The sequence below is a fragment of the Rhinopithecus roxellana genome, chromosome 9, assembly GCF_007565055.1.
Source record: "Rhinopithecus roxellana isolate Shanxi Qingling chromosome 9, ASM756505v1, whole genome shotgun sequence".
NCBI lineage: Eukaryota > Metazoa > Chordata > Mammalia > Primates > Cercopithecidae > Rhinopithecus > Rhinopithecus roxellana.
The window spans coordinates 60,226,861-60,254,346 of NC_044557.1; the positions used below are offsets into that span (position 1 = coordinate 60,226,861).

Here is a 27,486-nt window from a genome sequence, read left to right on the forward strand (position 1 = left end):
ATCCCCGATGCACTTGGAAGTGCTCTCCTGTGCTCTTATTCACCTCTTTGATACCGGTCCTGTTGCGGATCTCAACTAGACTCCAGGCTCCTTGGGTGTTCATCCCCAGCACCTGGCACGCAGCAGGTGTTCAGTAAATGCTCTCAGAGTGAGATTGCAGGACAGAGGGCACAAACTAACCCTCCCTGGAGGTGACACTTCCGGTGTGGGTTGTTCCGGTTCCCTCTGATTCTGTAGAAATGCTGTAAAGGTTCTCTGGCCCATGTGCCCCTCAGCCTCCATGTGGCGGTAGGGCCCTGCCACCTCCACTTCTTTAGCTGGCACATTCAGCTGTGTCTGAGGGCCTGCACCTGGCATTGCTTACTTTTTTCTTGTAAGAGCTCCACCAATTGTAGAAATTGATAACCCCTGCGTTGGCATGCTAATCAGAAAATACCTTATTTCCAAGTTTCTTAGAACCTTCCTTCTTTGGAGGTAATGACTGAGGACCAGTTTCTGATCATTAGTACTTGAGCTGGGACAGGTGCCAAGGCATCCACTCTCCTCCCCCAGTACCTGCTTTGATCTTGCCCGATCCCAAAGAAGGCTATGATTTTCTCCGTTGGATGTCAGTTCATGGGTATAACTCAAACTTCAGCTTTTGTGGGGTTCTCCATTTGGGGTTCACAATTCTAGAGGTTCTTTAATAAAAATAATATCAAAAGCTCTTACTCTTGAAATTTCACAAAAATGAATGCCATGTGTCCCCATTGCTAGGCTAATTCCCAGGATATTGGAAGACGCCCATGCAAAGGAAGGGAGGGGACTCAAGAGCATAGCTTCATTAACTTCACAGTGAATCCACCTCTACTATAACCAGGATAACTCACTTCACCTGCTTGGAGTTCAAGTAAGCCACATCTCATATTTTTCCAATTAACAGCTCAAATCTTGAGATGCCATTACCAGCTGGAAGTGCAGCATGTCCCTGCCTTCTCCCACCCCACCCAAATTCTCTTTTCTTTTTTTTTTTCCGAGATGGAGTCTTACTCTGTCGCCCAGGCTAGAGTGCAATGGTGCGATCTCGGCTCGCTGCAACCTCTGCCTTTCGGGTTCAAGCGAGTCTCCTGCCTCAGCCTCCTGAGAAGCTGGTATTACAGGCGTGCACCACCACGCCTGGCTAATTTGTGTATTTTTAGTAGAGACAGGGTTTCACCATGTTGATCAGGCTGGTCTCGGACTCTGACCTCGTGATCCGCCCGCCTCGGCCTCCCAAAGTGCTGGGATTACACGCATGAGCCACCGCGCCTGGCACAAATTCTCTTAACATAGGTATTTATTCCACACACTGGGGTTGAAGAACGGGGCGGTCCCACCAACTTGGGGGCACTATGCGGTAGGCACTCTGCTCCACAAGCTCAACCCAGGGCAGTGAACTGTTGTCCCCTCTGGCGTGATACTGCTTTCCATTTCCACCCCACAGTGATAGTGCTTCCGCTTGGGCGGCTGGGTGTCACCGTGCCTGGAAGTCACTCCCAAAGCACAAGGCAGTGCCAGGGAGGTTGGAAGTTCAAACCTCCAACACAGTCTACTCCAGACCCAGCCCTTGCCCCATGAGGAGCCCAGTTTTCCAGCCAGGCAGCCCCTTTATTCATGAGGAATCCCTTTGTGGGCTTGGTATCCAGCCAGAATCAACCTAATCCATCTAGGAGATTCCCATAAGGGCTACCTCAAAAGGAAAGAGGTGGAACCGTTGGCCTCTGGAGATTTGTCACCTCTCCGGAACAACTTGCTAATGGAGAGTATTGCAAGTGGGTGCTTCGCTGGGCCACAAAAGCAAAACAAATAGTTCTGCTGCAGCAGGTCCCCAAGTTCCAGTTTTATGGCTCTTTCCCCATAAGGAGCTGGCTGGACCCACTTCAATGCATCTGACAGTTCCATACGAGAGCTGCTTCCTTCCTGATGGAATCCACCGCCCCTCTGGTTTTCAGATGGGACTGCAATGTTTGTGGGGGATTTTCCGGAGCTTTGCTGAGCCCCAGGGTCTAGGCTGCCAGGGGCTGCATCTGCTCTGCATCTAGGGAAGATGTTCTTCCTTCTGTGTCTTCTGAGGCTTAGTTACTGCTCTGATCAAAAAGAGTCCTAAAGAAAAGGCACTTCCATTGGTGGTTCTCCCCAAACTGAACTAATTATCTTTCATCCTCCTAACTCTATCCTGTCGTGGTGAGTTTAGGTTGGGGAACTATTAAATGACCTTCCCTCCTGCATCCGCTTACTGCAAGCTTTCCAGACAGGCAATGATGGACCACTGAGAACATTTTATCCCTGAACAAAACATATTTGTGTTTTTTGAAAATGTGTTCTCTCAAGAAAGCCAGCCCCATGTGCAACAACCTCCATTTCCAAGCAAGTGACTGTGTTAATCTGACTTCTCCCTAGTGTTAACTGAGCCAAACGTGAATCATTCACGTGGCCACAGGGAGAGGTGGACTCGTCGTTCTGTAAGATTACAATCCCATAATCCACCTACTGATCTCTTCTGCTAATGGAAGCCAGAGTCTGGGCTACAGTAAAAGATGACTGGGGAAATAAAACAGAATAGCACATTTTCACCTTCTTTCCTATCCAAGGACAGTTGCTCCCAGATGCTGTATCTGCAGTCCAACTTCTGACTGGCAAACAGTTCAAGAAGGAGGCTGTGGCCTGGATGGCAGAACACCCTGCATGAGATAGCTATCACATGCTGACACATACACAAGCAGACAGGGGAGACAAGGAGCAACGAAGAAGTTTGAAGGAGGGACTCAGGGTCAAGCCTTGGTTGAACCCCTTACATTGCATAGGTCAAGACACTGAGGCCCAGAGTAGTGCAATGACTTGGCCAGGGCCACACGGCTGGTAATAGCAGAGCCAGGGTTCAGGCCACCTTCAGATTCCTACTCCTAGCTTCTTGCCCTTGTACACCACGTCCACCCATGAGCCACTAAAGATGAACCACATGTTGCTTGTGCGGCTTTGGGGCTTCATACACTTAGGGAATGTGTCCTTTCTACCAAACTTCTTCTTCTCTTCCATGACACCACATTTCTCATCTTCAGAAGCCAGCTCCACTCTCTGAAGCCTTCTGTCACTGACTAACAGTTCAGAACTTTAAAGGGCATGTATATACAAAGATAGGATGCACCCAGCCAAGGATGCTTATCAAGAGTGGCAAAAAACCCCGCAAAAGTAGAGTATCAGGAGTGGCCAACCCTGGGGTGATTTGAGGTGTTTAGAAAAAGTAAAGGACTATTATTTAAAAGAAAATGGGCACAGCTTACAAACTCCACGTATAGAACAAGAGTAGGAGACAAAAGAATGGGTGTTCACTCCTTAGGAATCGAATCCAATCTGATTGTGTCTCTCTCACTGCTGCAGTTCCTTCTCTGATTTCTATTTTCCCTTTATCAGGGCTCATAAGCCACGCTCTAGCCCTCCCTCATGCCCCTAGTCACTTTCTCCCCTCATCTCTGTCCCCAACCATTCCGGACTGTTTCCATTGCTTGAATATTCATCAGGGTCTTTTTCATCACACCCTTTCCCCTACCCTGCCACTAGGAAGCTCATCTTCACCCTTTAATTCTCAATCAGAACAGTTCTGTAGCAAGACACACAGGCTAGCTTGTTACCCCCACGGCATTTACCTCCTTTTGTGAGTAACATGAAAATCTGAGGGAGCATCAGTCAGGAATCTGCCTTGACTATGAACCTGAGTTGTTTAGATTTCGTTTATATGTTCTCCATCAAGAGAATCCCATTCAAACTAGAAAAGGCAGTGCAGACACGGATGGAAGAGAATTGAAGCCCACAATAGCAGCTGACCATGTCAGGTGCAGTAAATATGCTTCTGTTGCAGTAAATATGGTGCTGAAGTTCATAGTTGTGGTGGGTTAACCCCTGAGAAACCAGAAAGTATTGTATCAGGAGAGAGAAGAGAAAAAATAGATTTTGAAAACTGCAGGTCAACAAGCTTGGTCTTAATCCACAGTAAAATTCTGGAGCAGATTATTAAAGGGTGGTCTGTGACCATCTTTATAGAAGCAAGCATTGATCACTGGGCATTAGCAGAGGTTCACTAAGAACAAGCCATGCAGAGCTAATGTTGTATTGCTTTTACACACAGTTATCAGATTGGGAGATCAAGGGAATACTACAAATGAGCAAATAGCAGAGTATATATCCCACCTAAGCAAAAATAAAATAAAATAAAGGACCCACCTCCATTTTGGGAAACGCAGTGTGCTATTTTAGTTTCTCTTGAAGATTCACAGGACACATTAGCACATTAGAGGTTCTGAGAAGTCCTGCACCAAAAAACCTATTTAATACCATCTCACTGGTCAAGCATTCTACAGAACACACTTGGAAAAAAGGATGTTTTGGATTAATTCCAGCAGGTGTTTTGCAAAGTTTTCTATTACATAAACTGTGAGGAGGTAGAGAAATGAAATGTGGAGTTAAAAATAGCTCACTGGAATCACAGCTGCGTAGACAACTGTACTGAAAGAGCGTTAATTAATCAATGAATTGCCACCCTGTTGGAGGTCTCCAGTGGATGTCTCAAGGCTCTGCTCTTGGTCCTGGCATGTTCAACATTCTTATCAGTGACTTGTATCACAACATTGAAGACCAACTTTTAAAATGTTCAGATAGTCTAAAGACAGAGAAGCAGCTAATATGCTGTATAACAAATTGAAATACTCTCTCAAAACCAATAAGTGAATCCAACGGGATCCCAATGAAGCTTATTAGAAGCAATGGTTTAAGTAAAGGATGGATGAAATGTGACTTGAAACTAGCTCATATGAAAAAAACCCAGGTTGCAGCTACATCAGGATCAGCCCAACCCAAACGTGTGACAGGTCTACTATGCTTCTTAAGTCAGTGAAGCCATCCTGGGCATGCAAATGGCATGCAGGGCAGGCAAGCCAGGCAGGATGGTCTGGCCACAGTGGGTATTGAACTCTGGTCTTACAGTGCATTTCGAGAGGGACATTGACAAACCGGAGCCTATTCAGAGAATAACCAACATCAGGAGAGGTCTAAAGAACTTGTCCCCTGAAAAGGAAAGTCTGGAGAAACCAGGTCTAGACGGTCTATAAGAGAAGATGAGAGGCATGGTGATGATGGCTGCTTTTGAGAGGCAGTGTAGTGTAGTAGAAAAGCGGTGAGCTTGTGTTCAAATCTCTGCTCCAGTACTTCCAACTGTGTGACCTTAGACAAGTTTCTTAATATCTCTAATGACTCTTAATGTCTCTAATGACTCTTCAGAGTCCTTAGATGAGAAACTGTCATCCCTATTGAGTGGGACTATTGGAATGTGTTTGGAGCAGAGTAAGTGGTCAACACACGCTTGTCTTCCCTTTATCCATGTGAAGAACGGCAGTCACGGCGATCAGAAGGGTGACTATTTGCTATAGATTCGTGGGGAAAATTGGGACCAATAGGAGAATTCCCCAAAGGGAGACAGATTTGATGATGAAAAGCAGGAACTTTATAATAACCAAAAACCTGGAAAACAAAAGAACTGGCTCACTGCCTTTAAGTTGACACTGGAACTTCCACAGATACTTGTAGAAGAGATCTCTGTTTGGGGTGAGAGGTGGGATTAGATGACCCCCCAGATCCCTTTCTTTTCTTTTCTTTTCTTTTCTTTTCTTTTTTTGTAAAAGCCACTTTTAATAGTAAAACCTTCCAGTTATACTACTTAACTGAAAGAAACATCCTTTAGCTGCTTCCTTCCAATTACAGCACACTCTCATTTTGAGATAATTTATCCTTTTCACCCAATTACTAGTATATGCCCAACAACGTGTTTCCCAATTTTACAACTTTCTTTACCACTTATGAAGTATGACATCACTGTTACGCTTTACGAGTTCTTTAAAAGAAATGTGAAATTTAAAGTTTTACTTTGAAACTATTGGATCAGAAAGTATTAAATATTACTACCACATGAGTTAAAACAAAGAATGAAATAAAAAACAAAAGTGGTGTCTATATAATCGGCGAATTACTTGATAAGACGTTTTAACTATTTTACAGTTCTGCTTAGTACAAGAATAAACCAGTTCCAAAGTACTACAGTGTTTGGCATTTTTACTGCAAGCTTTAAACCATAGTGTTACTCCTCTCAGCAAGCCATCTCTAAGAAAATGGCAGTGTTTGTGAGTACAAAAATTGTTCTATCCAGTAGGTGGTATTCTACATAATCAAGATAAGAGAATTCTTTATAAAATTGTTTTAAAAAATGCAAAATGACTTGATAATTACCAGCTGTCTCAAAGGCTATAAGAAAAATGCAGCAAATAGAAGTACTCATTGATTAATATTACTTTGTTTTGAGAAAGTCAGAAATGATTCTAAGAAATAAGCAATAATAATAAAAGACATAATTAATACATTGTATCTCTTTTAAGCCAAAGCACACTTTTTACCTCAAACAATACAGTTCTAACTTTTACATTCTTAATTTCCTTTCTCCAAAATAGGACTCCATTTTAAACAGAGTTCATTTGAATTGAGTTCATAATCTAAAGTCACTTTTCCCACAGGATGTTTTTATTTCAGTACATAAACTGCTAAGTGGCAAATGACTAAGTCAGTTATAAAGAATTTGTACCACAGCGAATGATAATTTATAATAACTGTCAATAGAAACCTATAAACTTCTACACCCAAGCCTAAAAGTTACTATAGTATTGAGGTCAGAATAAACATGATTCTTCCATTTGGTCAGATTTCATTTACTAAATAATACTATCAAGAAATCCAAAGAAGAAACTTTAATGGGTTCTTCCAAAGCTGCATAATTTTCCAAATGATTTTCCTGTGGTTGCAGAGCCTGTTCAGTCCTTCAATCCTTTTTCAGTTGTTTAGCTTTTGCAATGTTTTCTTGGCATTTTGTTTCTTCTTTTGCTCCTTCTCCCTGGCCTCAATCATCTTGGCCAATTTCCAAGTACAGCGCTTGCTAGGAACAGTGGAGTAAGGGCCAAAATAACCGTTGTGAGGAAGCCATATGGATCCTTTGCAGCCCATTCCACAACATACTCAGCCCAAGGCTGCATATCAAACATCCTCTCTGCAGTCTTATGAAGACTGGGGCTTATGCTTGAGTAGCGATCTCTAACTTTGTCCTGCTATTATTAGTGACCCAATCACGACTTCAGATGACTCTTGGTAGTCTGTCTTCTTGAGTTCTACTGTACACATCTGAGAGATGATTTAAATTCTGTACAATTGGCTAGCCTATCAGGGCCGCAGACCCACGGGGACCACGTTCACTCCTGCCCCTCGGCCTTGGCGAGCGCGGGCCGCTTGTCGCGCAGAGCCGAGGGTCCTGGGGGACCCTGGGTTGGCCCAGCCATACTTTGCGCCGCCGCCATTTCTGCTGGACACCGGGAGAAAACCACGAAAGCGGCAGCCAGCAGCTTCCCCTAGCCTGCCCCAGGGGCTCGGATCGATCCCTTTCAACTCTAAAATCCTATGATTCAAAGATACAGCTAGACTGTTTATTGTTCTCTTCTGTATATAGTCAACTTATATATTCACCCTTCCCATTCATACATAGTACAGTGATACTTATACGTACTTACTTAAAATTGTTCGTTTGCCATTCCCCATGTATGGGTTTTTCTCTCTCCTCTATTGGTGTTCCCATTACAGCCTAGTTCAGGAGCTTGTCCACAGTGGGCACTTCATAAATGTTGATAGACTAATAAGAGAGGTCTGTGTAGAGTAACGACTATGAGTCATTACTCATAATGACTCATACAGGCATATATTTGAACTCATGCAGGACTCCTTTGGACTCATACAGGCATGTATTCAAATCTTGGCTCTACTTCTTGGGCAAGTTTCTCCCTGGGCCTCCATGTCCTCATCTGTGAAATGGAGTAGTAATATTAGCTTTATCAGATGAAATGAAATAGAATTGTTTTAAGTCCTTGGAAAAATAGTAAGTATACAATGGATGGCAGATAGAATTATTTTTGTAGTTGCTACCACAGTGAAAGTAAATCTATTTAATACTTATATAGGGGTTTTCTGACTACACAGTAAGAGGCTTAGGAACAAATTGGTTCTTCCCACACCTACTTGTTTCAAAATATTTTCTCCTAAACAGTGTTCTTGGTTATACCCCAAAGCCTACTTAAGTCTATTCTCCCCTTCCTAGCAGCATATGTGATTGGCACAAAGAGGAATCAACTGGACATGAGCAAAAATGGAGAGACTGAAGTGGGCATGACTTTAGCCTAGCCAGAAAATCTATGCCAAAGCCCCAGCTGGTCTGAAGCATCCTCATGGGAAGTACCTGGCGTGCAGTATGCCCCGGCTGGCTACCGAGTGGACCTCCAGCTGTGGCCACTGGAGAACTGGCCCTGCCCTCACCCTCTTGTTGTGCTCTGCAGAACAGGGGAAGTGTTCAAATGAGCATCCCCTCGGGGGCCCCGTGAGCCCCTCCAGATAGGTCCTGATCTTGGTTAGGCCTAGCCCAGCATGGACCATGGCCTGAACTGCAAAATAGTCGACAAGAAAGGAGGGGAGAATAAAGCACAGATGCTTTATAAATTTTGTAATTGTGGTAAAAAACACGTAACGTAAATTTTACTGTCTTAATCATTTTTATGTATACAGTTCAGTAGTGTTAAATATATTATATTGTTGTGCAACAGAGCTTCAGAACTTGTGAAACTAGGCTGGGAACGGTGGCTCACACCTGTAATCCCAGCACTTTGAGAGGCCGAGGTGGGTGGATCACCTGAGGTCAGTAGTTCAAGACCAGCCCAGCCAACGTGGTGAAACCCCATCTCTACTAAAAATATTTTTAAAAACTATCCAGGGGTGGTGGTGGGTGCCTGTAATCTCAGCTAGTCAGGAGGCTGAGGCAGGAGAATTGCTTGAACCCAAGAGACGGAGGTTGCAGCGAGCCGACACGATGCCACTGCACTCCAGCCTTGGTGACAGAGTGAGACTCCAGCTCAAAAAACAAACAAACAAACAAAAACAAAACAAAAACTTGTGAAACTAAGCTCTTCCCCATTAAACAACTCCCCACTTGCCACCCCTCCTCATTCCCAGCAACTGTCATTCTATTTTCTGTTTCTATGAATTTAACCACTTTAGATACCTCGTATAAGTAGAATCATACTTTATCTTTTTTGTGTGACTAACTTATCTTTCTCATCATAACATCCTCACGGCTCATTATTGTTAACCTCAGTGGCATTACTCACAGCAGCCAAAAGGTGGAGGCAACCCAAGTGTCCATCAATTAATGAATAGGTAAACAAATATACACAAATGGTAGTATATCCATACAATTGAATACTGTTTGTCCATAAAAAGGAATAAGGTACTGACATGCCACAATGTGGATGAAACTTAAAAACACTATGACACATGAAAGAAGTCAGTCCCAAAGGCCACATGTTATATGATGGGCATTCATATGAAACTCCAGAAGAGGAAATCCTGTAGAGACAGTAAGTGGATTAGTGGTGGGCAGCACTAATGGGAGACGGAGGCAGGAAGATTGCTTGAGCTCAGAAGTTCACCACCAGCCTGGGCAACATGGCAAGACCCTGTCTCTAAAAAAAAAAAATTAACAACAACAAAAAATTAACCTGGCATAGTGGCATGCACCTGAGGTCTCAGCCACTGGGGAGACTGAGGCAGGAGGATGGCTTGAGCCTAGGAGATTGAGGTTGCAGTGAGTCATGATTGCCCTCCTACACTCCTGCCTGTGTGACAGAGCAAGACCCTAACTCAAAAAAAAAAAAAAAATGTAGATTAGTGGTTGACTAGGACTACAGGGATGGGGCAATGGAGGTGGAGTGATAGCTAAAAAGTACAAGAGTTCCTTTCTGAACTGATAAAAATGTTCTAAAATTGACTGTGGTGATGGTTACACACATCTGTGAATATGCTAAAAACCATTGAATTGTATACCTTATTTTTTAAACCACTGTATTGAAGTATGACTGATATACAAAAAGTTGTACATATTTAATGGGGATAAGCATACACTCATGAAACCATCACCACAATCAAAGCCATAAACTCATCCATCACCTCCAAAAGTTGCCTTCTACCTCCTTTATATATTTATTTATTATAACTAAATTTGTTTCTTTTGTGGCAAGAGTACTTAATATAAGATCTACCTTCTCAGCAAAGTTTTAAGTATACAATACAGTATGGTAACTGTCGGCTCTATGTTGTACAGTAGATCTCCAGATTTATGCATCTTGCATATCAGAAACCTTGTACCCTTTGAACAATACCTCCCCATTCTTCCCCACCTAGCCACTGATAACCACTATACTACTCTCTGATTCTATGAGTTTGGCTATTATAGAGTTGTCATAAAAGCGGGATTGTGCACCCTTTGTCCTTCTGTATCTGGCTCATTTCATTTAGCATAACTTCCTCCAGGTTCTTCTATGTCGTTGCAAATGGAGAATTTCCCTCTTTTTTAAAGTCTGAATAATATTCTACTGTATGTATGTACCACATTTTTTAATCCATTCATCCATTAATGGACACTTAGGTTGATTCCATATCTTGGCTAATGTGAGTAATGTTACAGTGATTATGAGAGTACAGATGTCTCTTCAGAATCCTGACTTCAATCAACTCCTTTGGATGTATACTCAGAAGTGAGATTGCTGGATCATACAGTAACTCTATTTTTAACTTTTCGAGGAACTCCCATACTGTTTTCCATAGTATTTGCACCAATTTACATTTCCACCATCAGTGTACAAAGGTTCCCTTTTCTTCACACCCTCACCTTTACACTCACACACTGATATCTTTGGGGACTTTTTTGATAATAGCCATTCTAACAGATGTGAGGGGCTAGCTCATGAGTTTGATTTGTGTTTCCCTGATGATTAGTGATGTTGAGCACCTTTTCATATACCTGTTGTTCATTTGTATGTCTTCTCTCATGAAATATCTATTCAAGTCTTTTACCCATTTTTAAATAGGGTTTTTTTTTTTTTGCTATTGAGTTATGTGAGTTCTTTATATATTTTGTATATTAACTTCTTATCAGATAAATGATTTGCAAATACTTCCTTGCATTCTGTAGTTTGCTTTTTCACTTATTGATGTTTCCTCTATTATACAGAAGCTTTTTAGTGGGATATAATCCCACTTTTCTCTCTTTGTTTTTGTTACCTGTGTTTTTTGTGTCATATCCAAGAAATCCTTGCCAAGTCCAATGGCTAGAAGTTATTTCCCTGTTTTCCTCTAAGAGTTTTATTGCTTCAGGTTTTACCTTTAAGTCTTTAATCCATTGTGAGTTGATTTTTGCATATGGTGTGGAATTGTGCACTTTATATGGGTAAATTGCATAGTATATGAATTACGTCTTGATAAAGCAGCTTTTTAAAGAAGACCCATATGTAGCAGCAGCACTGAGGAGACCTGGTGCGGATTTGGAGGAGGAGGATTTGGCCTCTCATTTCTGTTTTCTCTGTGCTTCTGCTTCATCCTTCTTCCTGTCTGAGTTGGGCTTTCTCTACTGGCTCTCTCTCTGTCCAAGGAGGAAAGTGGCTTACTCTACATTCTATGGCTTACTCTATATTCCAGCCAGCTGCAGTGCCCATTAAGTAGAATCTCTCACCTGATTTCCAATTTCCTGGACAGAGACATGTTTGCCCAGTGTGGTCAGTGCCAGGAAGCAGGGTGCCTGGTTCTTGCAGTCAGCACCCTCCTTAGTAAAACTGTGCAAGATGAGCAGTTCTGATCCTCAGAGGTAACAAAAGTCAATTTTCAAATTTTTTTAGATAGAATCACCATGCAGTGAGCACCTGCCATGTACCACGTACTGTGTCAACTGCTTTCACCTCTCTAACCCCATTTAATCTCTGATCGACACTGTATGAAAGCATGTGCTGACTCAAAGAAAATATTCTCAATTGGATTCAACTTGTGGCACATGCATAATGTCACATCAAGGCCACAGCTGGTAAAATCATCTTCTCAAGGCTAGCAAGAGGCCTCCTGCAATGGGATTACCAACCACAGAATCTGGTTACCAGAGGGTGGTGTATTTATCTCACCAAAACACAGGGCTGGGGCTTACTCATGATTAGTGAGCCATAGTAGCCAATAGAGAGGTGTTTCTAAAATGTGCTTTAAAACCCAATCTACTGGGAAGAGAGTCTGTTGCAAAAACCTATTTGGTTTTTGAACATTAGTCATCTGTGTGTGCCCTGTTTAGAAGTCCTCCTTGGCCTTTGGTTATCCAACATCACTCTTGAGAAAGAATGAGTGCTAGTTCCTGAGGCTGAAGATGGAGAGCAAGACACAAGGAAAATCCATATTTTTTTAAACTTAATCAGTGCTTGTGGAGTAGGCAGAATCCAAATCCAAACCACATTTTCCAAAAAGATTTTCCCTCTTAATTCTTAAATCCGTGTGTATTATATGAGAAATCTAATCCGTATGTTTCTTACTCATTTACACTTAACTCATCAAAGTGTTTCCTCTGAAGAACTATTTGATGTCCAAGGAGACCATAGAGACTTTTTTCCTTTTTACAAGCCTTTGTTCTTAGAAATAAAGAAGCTGCTGAAGTTGTATATGCAAAGAATAAATGAACTTGAACCCCAGAAAGGTTAAACTTTGTTTCAAGTAGGTTCTATATTCGGAAGAAACAACTTTGGGAATGAGCTCTTTTTCTTTTCAAGTCTTTTTTTTTTTTGCAGGGTGGGGGGAGTGGCCTCCACTTGGATACTTGAATTTTTTGTGCCAAAATAATTCCCCCTTCAACGGATGGTAGGCACTATTAGGATATCAAGTCCACCTCCTCAAGGCACTCTGAGACGGTCTTCAACTTTTAGTCGGCAGAGACCACACCTAATATTGATCTCTATCTGGTAATTCATGGCAAAATCTGCACAGAGGGAGATGCACCCTTCCGAGAGTCCAGCATGTGTGATGGAAAGAACAGAGCCCACTGATGAGAGAAGTGCCATGAAACCATTGGCTGGACCACCTCACCTGTCCTCTAAGCAAGACCACGCCCAGGCTAACTCAGAGAAAGTGATCCCATAGTTAACTTCTTTCATCCCCCACACTCTGAAATTTCTTCCTGAATTTGCGAACATTTGTCTCTATCCTTCACTCATGTCACATTTCATTGCCTGTCTCCTAGTATAGCTGTGACCTGGGGTTATAGGGGATGGGAAGAGGTGCAAGATGCTGTTCTTGCCCCTGAGAGATTCATCATTTGTTTCACTGAGATACAAAATCCCAACTGAGAAAATCACCAGATGTGCTCTTGGTAAGTGTTCAGGACTTCTAAGAAGGGAAGGATGGCCAGGGAGTGACAGAATGGGAAAAGCTTCCCAGAGCAGGTGGGCCCTGGAGTTGTGAATGACAGCCTGAGCATTGATGCAGCCACATCCAGGAGAAGACACTAGGCACCCAGGGCTGGCATGCATCGGACACTCCTTCAAATTGATGTGTTAAAAATCTTTGCTTGAATTTCACCTGCTAGAGAGACTGAGGCTGAGTGCAGAGGGCATGCAGGACTGAAGGGCCAGGGTGGACAGTCTCTATTGCCTCTACAGTTCCCAAACACATCCACCCCACCCAGCAAAACCAGAGCTGTACAGTCAGTTACCTGCCGGCTCAGTGCCCGTCAGTTACTACTTCTCATGGCCCTCGGGAACTTTACAGCCCACCAAAAGTGCTGTCTTTGTTTTCTAGTAAACACATATTTCTTGGTCTCAGTCCATGTCTAGTGAAATGAGGTTTCAGGTCCCCTTATGGTCTGTTATGGGGTATCTATCTAACTGAGATGACGTGAAATTAGTGCAAATATTTGGCTCAGTGTGTAGAGAGAAGGAACAATGCTGAAGAAGAGAAAACTTGGTCTAGGAATACAGCAGTGGCTGTTTCTCCTACATGCCAGCCTAGTCCTTGGCGTCTTACAAGCACATTCTTAATTATCTATAACAGCACCACAAAGCACATATGGTGAAGCCTGTTTTACAGAGGAAGAAGGAGGTACATAGAGGCTAACTCATTTACCCAGAGGCAGCTAATTAGGAGTGAAGTTTGGTTAGGAACTTATGTTTCAGGGTGGGCGCAGTGGCTCATGCCTGTAACTGCAGAGCTTTGGGAGGCTGAGGCAGGAGGATCACTTGAGGCCCCAGGAGTCTGAGACCAGCCTGGGCAATATAGCAAGACCTCATTGCTACAGAGAAAAGAATTAGCCAGGCATGGTGGCTCACGCCTAATAGTCCCAGCTACCTGGGGAGGCTGTGGTGGGAAGATGGCATGAGACCAGGAGTTCAAGGCTGCAGTGAGCTGTGATCATACCACTCCACTCCAGCCTTGGTGACAGGGCAAGAACCTATCTCTTAAAAAAGGAAAAGAAAAAAAGAAACCCATATTTCAGTCAATGACAGACCGTATATACAATGGTAGTCGCCTAAGAATAATCTTGGAGCTGCTCTACACAGATGTACCATTAAAACATTTTTATCCCATAATTTTACTGTGCCTTTTCTATGTGTAGGTGTGCTTAGATACACAAACACCATTGTGTTCTAGTTGCCTAGAGTATTCAGTATGATAACATGCTGTACAGGTTTTTAGCCTAGGAGCCATAGGCCATTCCACATGGCCTGGGTGTGCAGTAGGCTATACCACCTAAGTTTGTGTACATTGTGATGTTTTGCACAATGGCAAAATTGCCTAAAGACACATTTCTCAGAACATATCCCATCATTCAGCAGCATGTGACTGTGTAGGGCTAGGTCAACACAGGATAGCTCTTGCTGATCCTAGCCTGCGTTTGTCCACTAGGCTATGCTGCCTCTCACTCAGATAAAAGGGAAGAGCCCTTGGTGGAGACTTCTGGAGGACTATAAAGGAAAATTGGGCCTGATTGCAAAGAATTGAATGCTGACCTCATGCTTCCCAGTTTTCATGGGCTGTGATGAACAGGATGGAGTGGCGGTGGCAGAGTAGAGTAAGGAAGAGCGATGAGGAGCCACTGAGAAACCTGCAGATCCAAGGGAGAGACAGGGAAGCTGGAAGCAGAGACAGGGAAGCTGGAAGCAGGGGAAATGGAACCATGAGCAAAGAGAGAAGAGGCTTTGGTGATTCTGCCTTGTGTAAGGGTCAGCGGTGGGGTTGGAGGGAGAGGAGAGTAAGTTTCTTATCCTGAGAAAACACTGGTGACAGTGAAACTTGGATGTCAAAGAAAGGCATGGGTTTAAGGGGAAAAAGGCTGAGTCTGTCGTGTCTGAAGTTCTGGAGAAACTTCAGCATCCAGGCTTCTGGTCTGTGCTGGAGAGTGGTTAGTGCTGGACCAGAGGACTCCCCTCACACTGAGTTACTGAAAGCCGTGGTGGGAACTGCGGATGGATGGAACCACCAGGCAGAAAAGCCGAGCAGCTCCTGAGCAGTGAACCTTTGGGATCACTACACTGTGTTTCTCACAATTCAGTATCGCTGCTTCTCAGTGGAGGCTCTGCTGCCTCCATGGGAGAGCACTGGAAAGTAGAGGGGATGCTTTTGATTGTCCCAGTGGTTGAAGGATGGTATAGGCCTTCGATAGATACACAGGGACACGAGGAAATAAGATGTTCTGCAATGATGAGGGCAACTCTGCAAAGTGAAAAATTTCTCTGGGGTCCTCTGGATTTGTAGATATCTCATTGGGCATTCATTTAGGTGAAAAATCTATTTTGAAGTCTCTGAGCCCAGAACCTAATTACAGTTTCCATATATACCTATATATTTTGCTTCATTTAAATTTATACGTATTTTTGTAGGAGTGTAACCACATAAATAGAGAGAAAATTGTACTTTGTTTTGTTGGAATTTGACTGAACTGTTTCATTTCAGGAAATCACGTTTCTGCTGGCAACATCACTTCTAAAATTTGAGTGACTACTCTGCATTGACACCTATCTCATTAGTGGTGATTTTACATATTCATTGAAGTGTCTGATTATTTTGTATTAAGTGCTCTTATCTAACAGTAAATTAAAATATATTTTTTTCTCTATAGATTTCTTTCCTTTTATTTATTCTTTATACTTACAGTTAGGTCATTTTTTTAAAAAAAATTATGTGTGCATATTAGTTATTTTATCTATACAGTTTATTTCAGGAGAGTGAAGACAGTGTTACAAATTCATTGTGATAAGGAGGGGTTGGAACTGATGGGGTTGAGAACCGCTAGTTCTAAACTAGCACTATCCAGTAGAAATAGAATAGGAACCACAAATACATTTTACATTTGCTAATAGCCACCTTAAAAAAATAAAAGGACAGGCCGGGCGCGGTGGCTCAAGCCTGTAATCCCAGCACTTTGGGAGGCCGAGACGGGCGGATCACAAGGTCAGGAGATCGAGACCATCCTGGCTAACATGGTGAAACTCCGTCTCTACTAAAAATACAAAAAACTAGCCGGGCGAGGTGGCGGGCGCCTGTAGTCCCAGCTACTCCGGAGGCTGAGGCAGGAGAATGGCGTAAACCCGGGAGGCGGAGCTTGCAGTGAGCTGAGATCCAGCCACTGCACTCTAGCCTGGGCGACAGAGCAAGACTCCGTCTCAAAAAAATAAAAAAATAAAAAAAAAATAAAAGGACAGAGTATTACTCAACCTTAAAAAGGAAGTAAATCCTGTCACATGATTTGACATGGCTGAAGCTTGCAGACATTATGCTAAGTGAAAGAAATCAGTTACAAAAAGTCAAATACTGTACGATTCCACTTATATGAGGTATCTAAAATCTATAAATTCATAGAAACAAGAACTGGTTGGTTGCCAGAGCTGAAGAGAGAGGCATATGGGGAGTTTGTTAATGGGTATAGAGTTTGAGAGTTGCCAGATGAAGAAGTTCTGGAGATCCGTTTCACCACAGTGTGAGTACACTTAACACTACCGAACTGTACACTCAAAAGTAGTTAAGAGCCGGGCGCGGTGGCTCAAGCCTGTAATCCCAGCACTTTGGGAGGCCGAGACGGGTGGATCACGAGGTCAGGAGATCGAGACCATCCTGGCTAACACGGTGAAACCCCGTCTCTACTGAAAAAATACAAAAAAAAAAAAAAAAAACTAGCCGGGCGATGTGGCGGGCGCCTGTAGTCCCAGTTACTCGGGAGGCTGAGGCAGGAGAATGGCGTAAACCCGGGAGGCGGAGCTTGCAGTGAGCTGAGATCCGGCCACTGCACTCCAGCCCGGGCTACAGAGCGAGACTCCGTCTCAAAAAAAAAAAAAAAAAAAAAAAAAAGTAGTTAAGAGTGTAAATTTTATGTGTTTTTTACTATAATAGGAAAATTAATAAGAGTGGGCAATACTAATTTCGATAACATGTATTTATTTAACTCAAAATATTAAAAATACTATCATTTCAATATGCAATCAATATAAAAATTACCAATGAGATATTTTATATTCTCTTTCTTGCACAAAGTCTGAATTATATGTGCATTTTACACCTACAGCACATATCAACCAAGCCTGGCCGCATTTCCAGTGCTCAGATGCCACACATGGCTAGTAGTTACAGCAAATGCTAACGACACTTGTTGAGCAGACCTTCAGCACCAGGCATTGCTGTGGGTCCTTTACGTAGAATTACTCTTCCCATCCTTGGCTCTATGAGGTAGGCACCAGGAAATTGAAGCACAGAGACCTTGAATAGCACACTTAATGTCAAGAGAAACTGTGGCCAAGTGGATTGCTGAGCTCAGGCATTCTGGCTCCAGAGCCCGTGCCTTAATCACTGTGCATAGGCACCCTCGTGGGGCTGTTCTCTTGGACTCCTGTTCTGGCCAAGTGGGAGTCCTGTTTTCCCAGTGGGATACCAGGAGTATGCTTCCATGGGCTTGCTCTTCCATGGGCTCGCACATTCCATGAAAGCGTAGTCCTGGCATCCCCCTGGGAAACTGAACCCTGGCTGCACAGGTTTTAGGGCGTCAAAATCTGGCTGGCCCCCAGGGAGCCAGTTAGACTTGTCTCTCCCTGCTTCCTGCTGAGCATAGCAGACGCTGGCCAGCCCATCTGCAAAGAAGAAAGAAGCCTGGGTTTGCTTCACAACCGCCTTCAGTGTTCTCTATTCTCTACATTCCCATTAGGAGAGGTAGTGGGCCTGGTGAATCAAGACAAAACATACAGATGTGGCAGAAAGACGATCCCGACACACACATCTAGTAAGAACTTGCTACCAGCACCTTGCTGGTGAATTGCTTGCATTCCAATAACTTTTTCTCCTGAGTTTGCCTTAATAAAGACAGATTTCTTCATTTCTTGAGGCTCCCTCAAGATTATACTGACAACTTCCCCATTAATTATCAAATTACGCCCCGTCACAAAATGATTACATTTGCTTCCTACCTAAACACTTCCCCTCATTTGTGAAAAGTCTCATTTAAACTAATATGCTTTTAACTTGCTCAATTTCAACACCTCCATAGAGGCTACTAATGAGCTGATTCCTTGCCCAGCTGGTCCCTCGGCCCTTCCTTGTGTTCTCCGTTCCAAGACCGATTTAGATCTTGCAGTATGGGAAAGGGGAGGACTCACCCTTTGAGTTGAATGCTTGGTGGAAGCCTTCTTGAGTGACGTGTGTACTTAAACACAGGACCTTGAGTTTGAGCCCCCCACAAAAGTGATACTCCTCTTGCTGATTCCAGAAATGTGAAAATTGCTTTAAAGTGGGGCCACAGGAGCAAAACAACCTCCCAGTTTCAACGGGGTAGCTTAATGAGTCAGGTAATTAGACCCAGATTCCCTTTACCGGGGCCTCTTAATTATTATTTAATAAAGAGATGATTCCAGGCTATGACCCGCAAGGCTGGCGGCATTATAACCGTGAAGCTGAAGAAATACTTCCTCCCAGATGTTGTTCTTCTCTGGCAGGGAGACAAAGGTACTCTGAAAAGACCCCTGAGCCTTTCCTTATGGAGAATGTCATGTGCCAAGCAACTCCTCTTCCTGGCACTGTCTTCTCCAAGGTGTCAGATGGGTCACTTCACTGGAGTGCTGGGAATCAGGTCAGTCTGTTCCTCTGATTAACCCTGATCTCATTCTGCTGGCAGCAGGCAGTAGCCTGAGGCCCTGCTGCCTTCTGAAGGCTGCCCACTCATGCCAAGACTGCTGGGAGCAGGAAGAGCTGACAAGCGCACACCAAGAGCCAGGCTGTGTTCTAAGTGCTCTCAGTGCCCTGCCTCCTTAAATTTTCACACAATATCATTATACTTCCCTCCCCATTTTACAGATCAGGAAACTGAGGCTCACTGGGGCTATGCACACTGTCCAAGGTCACACAACTAATAGTTGGGAGAGCTGGGATTTGAACCCACACACCTCTAAATCCAGAGCCTAAGGGCTTAACTTCTATGTCATATTGCTAGGGATTAGCTGACCAGGGAGAAAATTATTTGGCTATGTTTTCATGGCCAGAACTTAGGTGGGTTATCGAAGTGCTCCATTGTCATCAATATTAATGATGTATCATGATCTGGCCCCTGTCCAGGGGCATATAGAGGCAGTCATGGTGACCCCATCCAAGGCATATTCCTTAGACTAGAGGTCCATTATACCAACCAGACCAACAGGAGGCCCTCCCTGGGATTTTTCATATTGGAATTTAAAAAGATGGGTGCAACTTAGCATTTGTGAGGCCCAAGTTGCTACAGGTTATGATCCAGGTGCATGGAGAAGACAACATCGACAACACACGGAGGAAGAATTCCAGTGATATTTGAGTCTTTGATTCCAGTCCCTGAGGCACAACTGTTGTGTTTCCTATAATTCAGTTAAGTGAACCAACCAACTTCCCCTTTTCACTCAAGCTAGTCCTAATTAGGTTTCTAACTCCATTGCAATCAAAACAGTTCTAACAATCTGTGCCCTAGAATTTGATGTACTGGGAACAATGGTGGAGTCTCTACAGGGTTTTAATCTGTACTTTTACCATTAGCCAGAAATTCTGTGTTAGCAGTGAAATAATATCATATTAAAGATTTGCGCTGTGTTATATTAAATTAAGTTAAATATTCTCTGGTCACAAAGGACTAAAAACTAAAACAGCTTAAGCAAAAAACAAAAAACCAAGGGGTGGAGGCACTACTAGAATACCAGAGCAACCCTGAATCCAGGGAAGAGTGGGAGACCCAGACAGGCAGCTGAGACATGGGATAGAGGTATGAAGACCAGCAAGGAGGCTCTTGTAGTGTGGGCTGTGGCAATGGCCCACAGGAGAGATGATAGGGCCAGAACCAAGGCAGTTGATTGTGGGCCAGTTATAATGGAGTCAAGAGATATTTTGTTGATAGAAGTTTTTAGACTTGGTGATTGATTAAAATTGGGGAGATGACATTGGAGGTGCCCAGGGTGATTCCCATGTGGAGGGTGATGCCATTAGCTGAACGGTAAACACGGGAGGCAGAGCAGATTTCGGGATGTGCTGGAGGAGCAATAGGTAATAAGCTTGGCCGTGGGTAGCTGGCTGGTGTCCAGCTGGGAGTGGCTCCTTGAAGCTAGCATGCTGTGTTCTGGCATCATGACGAAGGTGTGCTGTGGCAGTCACCTGCTAGTCACAGCCTCAGTCCTGACCCGCTCATCCTAACCAGGGCCTCACACCCCTTTCCATCTTTCTCTCAGCTCTCCCAGTCACCAAGCAGTCTTCTTATTTTTGTCCTTGCATTACCCAGCAGATTTGTCAGGACTGGTATTATCTCCCTGGTAGAACTTGGGCACCTTTCCATGGGATTCTGCTCCTTCCTGCTGCCCAGTTGAATTGACCCACCTTGGATAACTTCCTCCCTGGAGTGGCGGGAAAGGATGGCTAGCACTGTTAAAAACAAACCAAGGAGACCTGCTGTGGAAAACAGACTGCAGCCAATTTAGCTCTCATAATTCTTAGGTTCTTTTTGAAAGGTATCTATGGCCTGCCTTAGTTAAAACAAGATGAGGATTACAGATCCCCTCTACTATGGCTACCCATCCAAGGGTAGGTTGCACTGAAAGCAAGACCCAGACCAAATTCTGCTATATATATAAACACTTACTAATAAGCAAGCACTATAATACACATAAGTATTTTTCTAAGCTTGATGAGATGTTTGTTCTCTATATGACACACATCTTGCATGATGAGAAAATATTCTAGTGGCAGAATTCACATGGGCTACTAGTCAGATTCAGGCCAGACAGCATAGAATCATCTGTTATGTGTGTGTGGCATAAGACCAGATGGAGTCTTAGGCTTGGTGGGACATTATGAAAGGTATAAGCTGTTGAGCTTGAAAAATTCTTACACTCTGTGCACACCAGCATGGAGGGCCCTTACCGTATTCTTAGTCATCCATATATCTTGTGAACAACTCATTTCATTAACGAAAAACTAGTTCTAAACCCATTATACAAATGAATAAATGCTCTGGTGCTGAAGGAAGACAAAGATTGCTGAAGCTCTTGCAGAAGCTACCTCTAGAGTGTGGACTTCCGATCAGAGCCTTTCAAAGCTAATGAAACACTCTGGAGTATGTATCCCTGATCAGAGTACTTCACATGTTAGTGGATCGCTCCTAGGGTGTTGATTGAAAAGAGCACACATCTCTCAGTTGATGCTGAAGTATTTAAAAATAAATTACATGCTGTATCATTCAAACCATGCACTTTCCTCGGAACTTTGCATAAGCTGTTCTCTGCATACACTATCTTCATCCTCTTCTCGTTCTCTTTGCCTGAAAAGCTCCTATTCAGTCTTCAGGATTAAGTATAGGCTGTCATCTCCTCCAGGAAGGCTTCCCTGATCCTCACTCCAACAAGGCTAAGTTGAGTGTCTCTCCCATGTGTTCTTGTAACATCTTGTGCTACTTGCTACTTCTTAGTTTTGAGAGTGAGCAGTCTCTTCCTTTGACTTGACTGTAATTCCTAGTCCCTGTATCCCTAGTATCAAGCCAAAGAGGTACTCAATTTGTTTGTAAAATTGAATTAAATTCAAAAGAGACTGATGTTGTTTTCCTTTCCCTCTGCTTCCCACCAATGTATTAGAAGCGGGATCGCTCAACTGTGTACTTGGCCAAAGATTATAACTGATGAGAAGCAATGGATGAGAATAATTTGGAAAGGGCCAAATATAGAAATATTTTTACTTGTTTTCACTTTACTTTATTTATTTTATTTTTTGAGATAGGGTCTTCCTTTGTCACCCAGGCTGGAGTGCAGTGGCACAGTCTCAGCTCAATGCAACCCTCGCCTCCCGGGCTCAGGCGATCCTCCCGCCTCAGCCTCCCAAGTATCTGGGACTACAGGTACACACCACCATGCCTGACTAATTTTTGTAATTTTTTTTTTTTTTTTTTTGTAGAGACGGGGTCTTGCCACGTCACCCAGGCTGCTCTCATACTCCCAGGCTCAAATGATCCACCTGCCTTGACCTCCCAAAGCTCTGGGGTTACAGGCATGTGTCACCATGCCAGACCTGTTTTCACTTTAGATGCTCCAAGTGTTCACTGAGTTTGCTCTTAGGGTAAGCTCTGGAGCTGGAGTTGTGATGAGGATCTTCTGCACCAGCTGAACTCTGATATTTATCTCAAAGAGAAGAAAGCAGCCAGAAGCCTTATTCATCTGATGTTTCTCTAAGAGTCAGGCATCGACCTTCTCTATGAGCTGAGTGAAGGTCGGTAAGGTGCTGTCAGCCAGACAGAAAACCCATCGGGAGGCTGCCGACCTCGTTTTGCCCACCACAGTCCAAATATCCAGGCTCGAACTTGACATTTGCCAATCTACAGTTAAACAAACGGTGGTAAAATGATGCTCACCTATTTGGCTCCACATCAAAGTAGCTAAATAGAGTTTTCAATGCTAGAATAGACTCAGCAGAAATATTGAGAGACAGGTCAGTTATTCAGAGGTACTGTTCCTTTGCAACTCTGAACTTGTAATTTTAAATATGACCAGGCCTATATCTCATTGAGTATTTTATTTCACTTAAATGCGAAGAAGGAAGAGAAGACGATGTGGAATTTATGAATTTAAAATACTGTGAGCAAAAATATTGCTGTTTTCAGAGGTTTCAGGAGAGGAACTGGAAGAGCGTCATTCCTGTCTCTCTTCTGCTCTTTTAGCCACAGGCCCAACGTCCTCTCCTATTCTCACCGCAACCCTCTTAGACCTACATGCTACTGTATCACAGAGACACATGGCTCAGCATTCTGGGGCATGAGCACAAGGCAGGAATGTTCTACAACACAGTGTCAAGAAAACCACAATTTCAGGCAATGGACCGGGCAGTGGCCACCAAGAACCCCTGAGCCCACCTTCAGTTAGAGCTGGACAGATATGGATGGCCGGGAGCTTACTATTCTTACTTCTCAGTGAACAAGGGAGCTTCTGAAAAACTCTCAGATAAAGGTTATTTAAATGAAGGTCACTCTTGAATAAAATCTGATGGGTTTGTACACTTGGCTCTGGTGCTTGGTAAAAATGGTCAAAAATAATAATAAAAGGCCAGGTGTGGTGGCTCATGCCTGTAATCCCAGCACTTTCAGAGGCAAAGGCAGAAGGATCCCTTGAGGTCAAGAAGTTCCAGACCAGCCTGGGCAACATAGTGAGAACTTGTTTCCACGAAAAAAGAAAAGAATTAACTGGACATGGTGTCCTGTAGTTCTAGCTACTTAGGAGGCTGAGGTGGGAGGATCACTTGAGACCAGGAGTTTGAGCTTCAGGGAGCTGTGATCATGTCACTGCATGGCTCATTACTCCAGCCTGGATGACAGAGCGAGACCCTGTCTCAAAAAAAAAAAAAAAAAAAAAAGAATAGAAAAAGATCCTCAAGCCCTCATCTGAAATATCTGGAGGGCCAGATGTGTTCTAGAACTCAGAATTTTTCAGAGTTTAGAAAGGTAACATAGTCGACAGCTCAGTGGAGTCTGGGCCAGCCTCTCAGCAGATCATCCCGTGAGCATTTCTGCAGCAACGTATGACAATTCATCCCAAGAAAGCCAACAAGACGGTGATGAGCTTGCATTGATTCAGGCCAAGTCAGGTTTTGCCACCAAACGAATTATGAAAAAACTTTTGGTTTCCAGAGCTGTCTGAATTTCAGAACTTCTGGATGGAGGATCATGGACCTGTAATCACATTTTCCTGAGGGGCTATTGCCCAGCTTATCTTTTTTAAGAAGAAAGACTTTGACTTCCACTACCCCACTTAGGAAGCCACAAACCAGCACATGGGTTTGGGCTCAGAAGCCTGACACCCTGCAGGTAAAACAGCAGGAATCCCTCTCACGAGCATTTCCTTTTCAGAGATTTTCTAACTCTGTGTGTATGTTTTCAGTTTTTCTTTCTGCGTTCTGCTTAAGGCATTGTTGTCACCCCTGTGGATCCCCACGATTGTGAAACAAGACAGAATAACGGTTAAGGGCTAACACTTCATGCTCAGAAGGAACTTGGTTGCAATCTTACCCCTGGCACTCTTTAGTTGTTTGTTAGATTCTGGGAAGTTGCTTACCCTCTCTGAACCTCAGCTTACTCAGCTATAAATCCTCTTGCAGGGCTGTCATAAGCATTAAATGAGACTACAAAATTGCTAACATTTATGGAATTCTTGCTCTGTACCAAGCACTGTATTAAGAATTATACATGAAGGGTTATTTTATCAAACAAATACCATCCCTATTTTATAGATGAGGAAGCTGAGGCTCAGAAAGTTTACCCAACTGAAGCCATGTTGCTATTAAATGGAGAAGCTGGTATTCAACACGAGGTAGTCTAACTCCTGGTACCCTTAACTACTCTGCTGTAATGACTCATCAGATGGTAGATAAGATGTTTTGCACACTCTTTGGAACACACTGAGCTTTCAGTGTAAGGTAATTATGATGTCATGGTGATGACGATGGCAGTGATGGTGATGATAAAGAAGGATCAAGTTTTACAGGAAACAGAATCTGGAGGAAGATCATTGAGTGACCTGGTTGCCAGTGATTATCCACGTAGTACTCCTGACTTGATGCCCTAGGGATTACCCCCAACAGCTCTATCAAATTATTTTTAAGTAGGGTCCCAAGTATAACTTGTGCCCAGATTTTTAAATGTTACTGGTCAGGGCCCGGCGCAGTAGCTCACGCCTGTAATCGCAGAACTTTGGGAGGCCGAGGTGGGTGGATCACCTGAGGTCAGGAGTTTGAGACCAGCCTGGCCAACATGGTGAAACCCAATCTCTACTAAAAATACAAAAAATTATCAGGGCGTGGCAGTGGATGCCTGTAATCCCAGCTACTTGGGAGGCTGAGACAGGAGAATTGCTTGAACCCGGGAGGCAGAGGTTGAAGCAAGCCGAAATAGTGCCACTGCACTCCAGCCTGGGCAACAAGAACAAAACTCTGTCCCCCAAAAAATAAATAAATAAAATATTACCGGTCAGTCTTCCATGCCCTCTAGCTCAGTGGTTGGTACAACAATACCCCTCCCAGTTCCTCGGGAAACAGACTCACAGGCCAAGATTTAAGTGCAGAAAGTTTATGGGCAATTGCTCTAGGGATCAACAACAGTAGGGAACAAAGAAAATAATGTAACTGCACCAGACCACTCTGGTTCAATTTTTATGTAACAAAGTTGTGAGTTGTTTTTCAGTTGCCAGGATCCTCCAGATTGAAGATCACCTAACCTGAGTATGCCTGGATGAACCAAGGACTCAACCATGGGTGGAACCTAAGGTCTCAAACTGGGGAGCAGGGACTGAATGAAGAAGCAGACCCTGAATGGCAGGATATGGAATCCAATCAGATGGAGCTCTGGTGTCACCTCATGGCAGGATCTAGTCAGATCATGCCTCCCCGGCAGCACTTCATTGAAAGACTCAATCAGATCATGGCTCATCACCATATGTCTATAAAGCCTGACCTAGTCCCCAGCTCAGGAAGACAGATTGGAGCATTTCCTCCTGTTTCCTTGATCATTGGCTAGAAATAAAGCCTTTCTTTTCTCAATATCCAGTGCATGGTATTGGCTTTTATGTGCATTGGGAAGTGAGCCCATTGATTGTTCGGTAACAATAGGAATGGGCAGAGAGAAGAATTGCACTGTGGTGTAGTCCCATCAAAGACTTCTGCCTATCCCACAGAGAATGCTGGGCCTAAGATGGTCTGTGGGAGGCAGAATTCTAAGGCAGTCCCGAGAATTCTCACCATCTGGTGTACACACCTCACATAATTCCTGAACCTGTGAATATGATGGAGTATCAGTGCTCATGGTTAGGTTACTAATCTATTGACTTGTCAATCAAAAGGGAGATTATCCCAGTGGGACTTACCTAATCAGGCAACTTCATAAATGGGCCTGATCCCTCCTAGAAAGTGAGACTCAAAGCATGAGAAGGGATATTGAAGAGCCATGTGGCAAGAAGCAGCTGTTGGTCTCTGGAATGGTCTGTGGTCGACAGTGAGAAAATGGGGAATTCAGTCCTACAGCCACAAGGAACTGAATTCCATCAACAGCCTGATTAAGCACGAAAGAGGACCCCAAACCTCAGATGACACGGCAGCCCTGGCAGGCACCTTGGTCTCAGACAGCTGGGACCTAAGTAGAGGACCCAGTTATGCTGGGCCTGGGCCTTTGACTATGAGATAATGCATGAGTGTGGTTTGTGCTTTATTTTTTAAATTCAACTTTTAATTTTGAGATCACTGTAGATGCGCATGCAGTAATAAGAAACAATACAGATAAATCCAGTGTACCCTTTACCCATTTTCAACCAATGGTAACATCTTGAAAAACTATAGTATGATGTCAGACCAGGATATTGACAAGATACAGAACAATATCATCACCACAAATAGCCCTGCTATTATCCTTTTATAGCCACACCACCTTATCAACTGCATCTCCTCTTTCCAACACCCATCTCAACCCCTGGCAACCCCTCCTCCATCCTCCATGTCTATAATTTTGTCATTTCAAGAATGTTCTATAAATGCTGTAATAAAGTATGTAACATTTTGGAATTGGCTTTTTTCACTCTGCATAATTTCCTGAAGCTTCATCCAATTTGTCGCGCACATCAGAAGTTCATTAATTTTTATTGCTGATATTTTTTACCAATGGATGTACCATAGTGCATTTAGCTATCACCTGTTGAAGGACATCTGGGTTGTTTACAGTTTTTGGGCGACTACCAAAAAACAGCTATGAACACTTGTGTGATAAATACCTAGGAGTATTCATCCAGAGAAATGGAAACATGTTTACACAAAAATATAGGAGAGGTAAAGAAGAGATACAGTCATAGGAGAGATACAGTTTATACACATCCACACCAGCATTTGGTGTTGTCACTATTTCTTATTTTAGCCATTCTGTTGCATAGTGACATTTCATTGTGATTTTAATTCACATTTCCTAATGACTAATGATGTTGAACATATTTTCAAATGCATATTTGCCATCCATATATCCTCTTCAGTAAGGTGCTT

General features: G+C 43.4%; 1 protein-coding gene and 1 pseudogene across 1 annotated transcript in view; one reads left to right on the forward strand and one right to left on the reverse strand.

Moving 5' to 3' along the window:
* PTDSS1 (phosphatidylserine synthase 1) overlaps window positions 1-25,900 on the forward strand; it is a 106,189-nt gene extending 80,289 nt beyond the window's left edge. Inside the window, exon 11 of the mRNA XM_030938259.1 lies at window positions 25,649-25,900. Within this exon, the coding sequence (XP_030794119.1) occupies window positions 25,649-25,681 (33 nt within the window). The 3' untranslated portion in view covers window positions 25,682-25,900. The remainder of the gene's footprint in view (window positions 1-25,648) is intronic.
* Window positions 6,875-7,270, reverse strand: LOC115899735 (annotated as a pseudogene).
* Window positions 25,901-27,486: the final 1,586 nt, after the last annotated feature.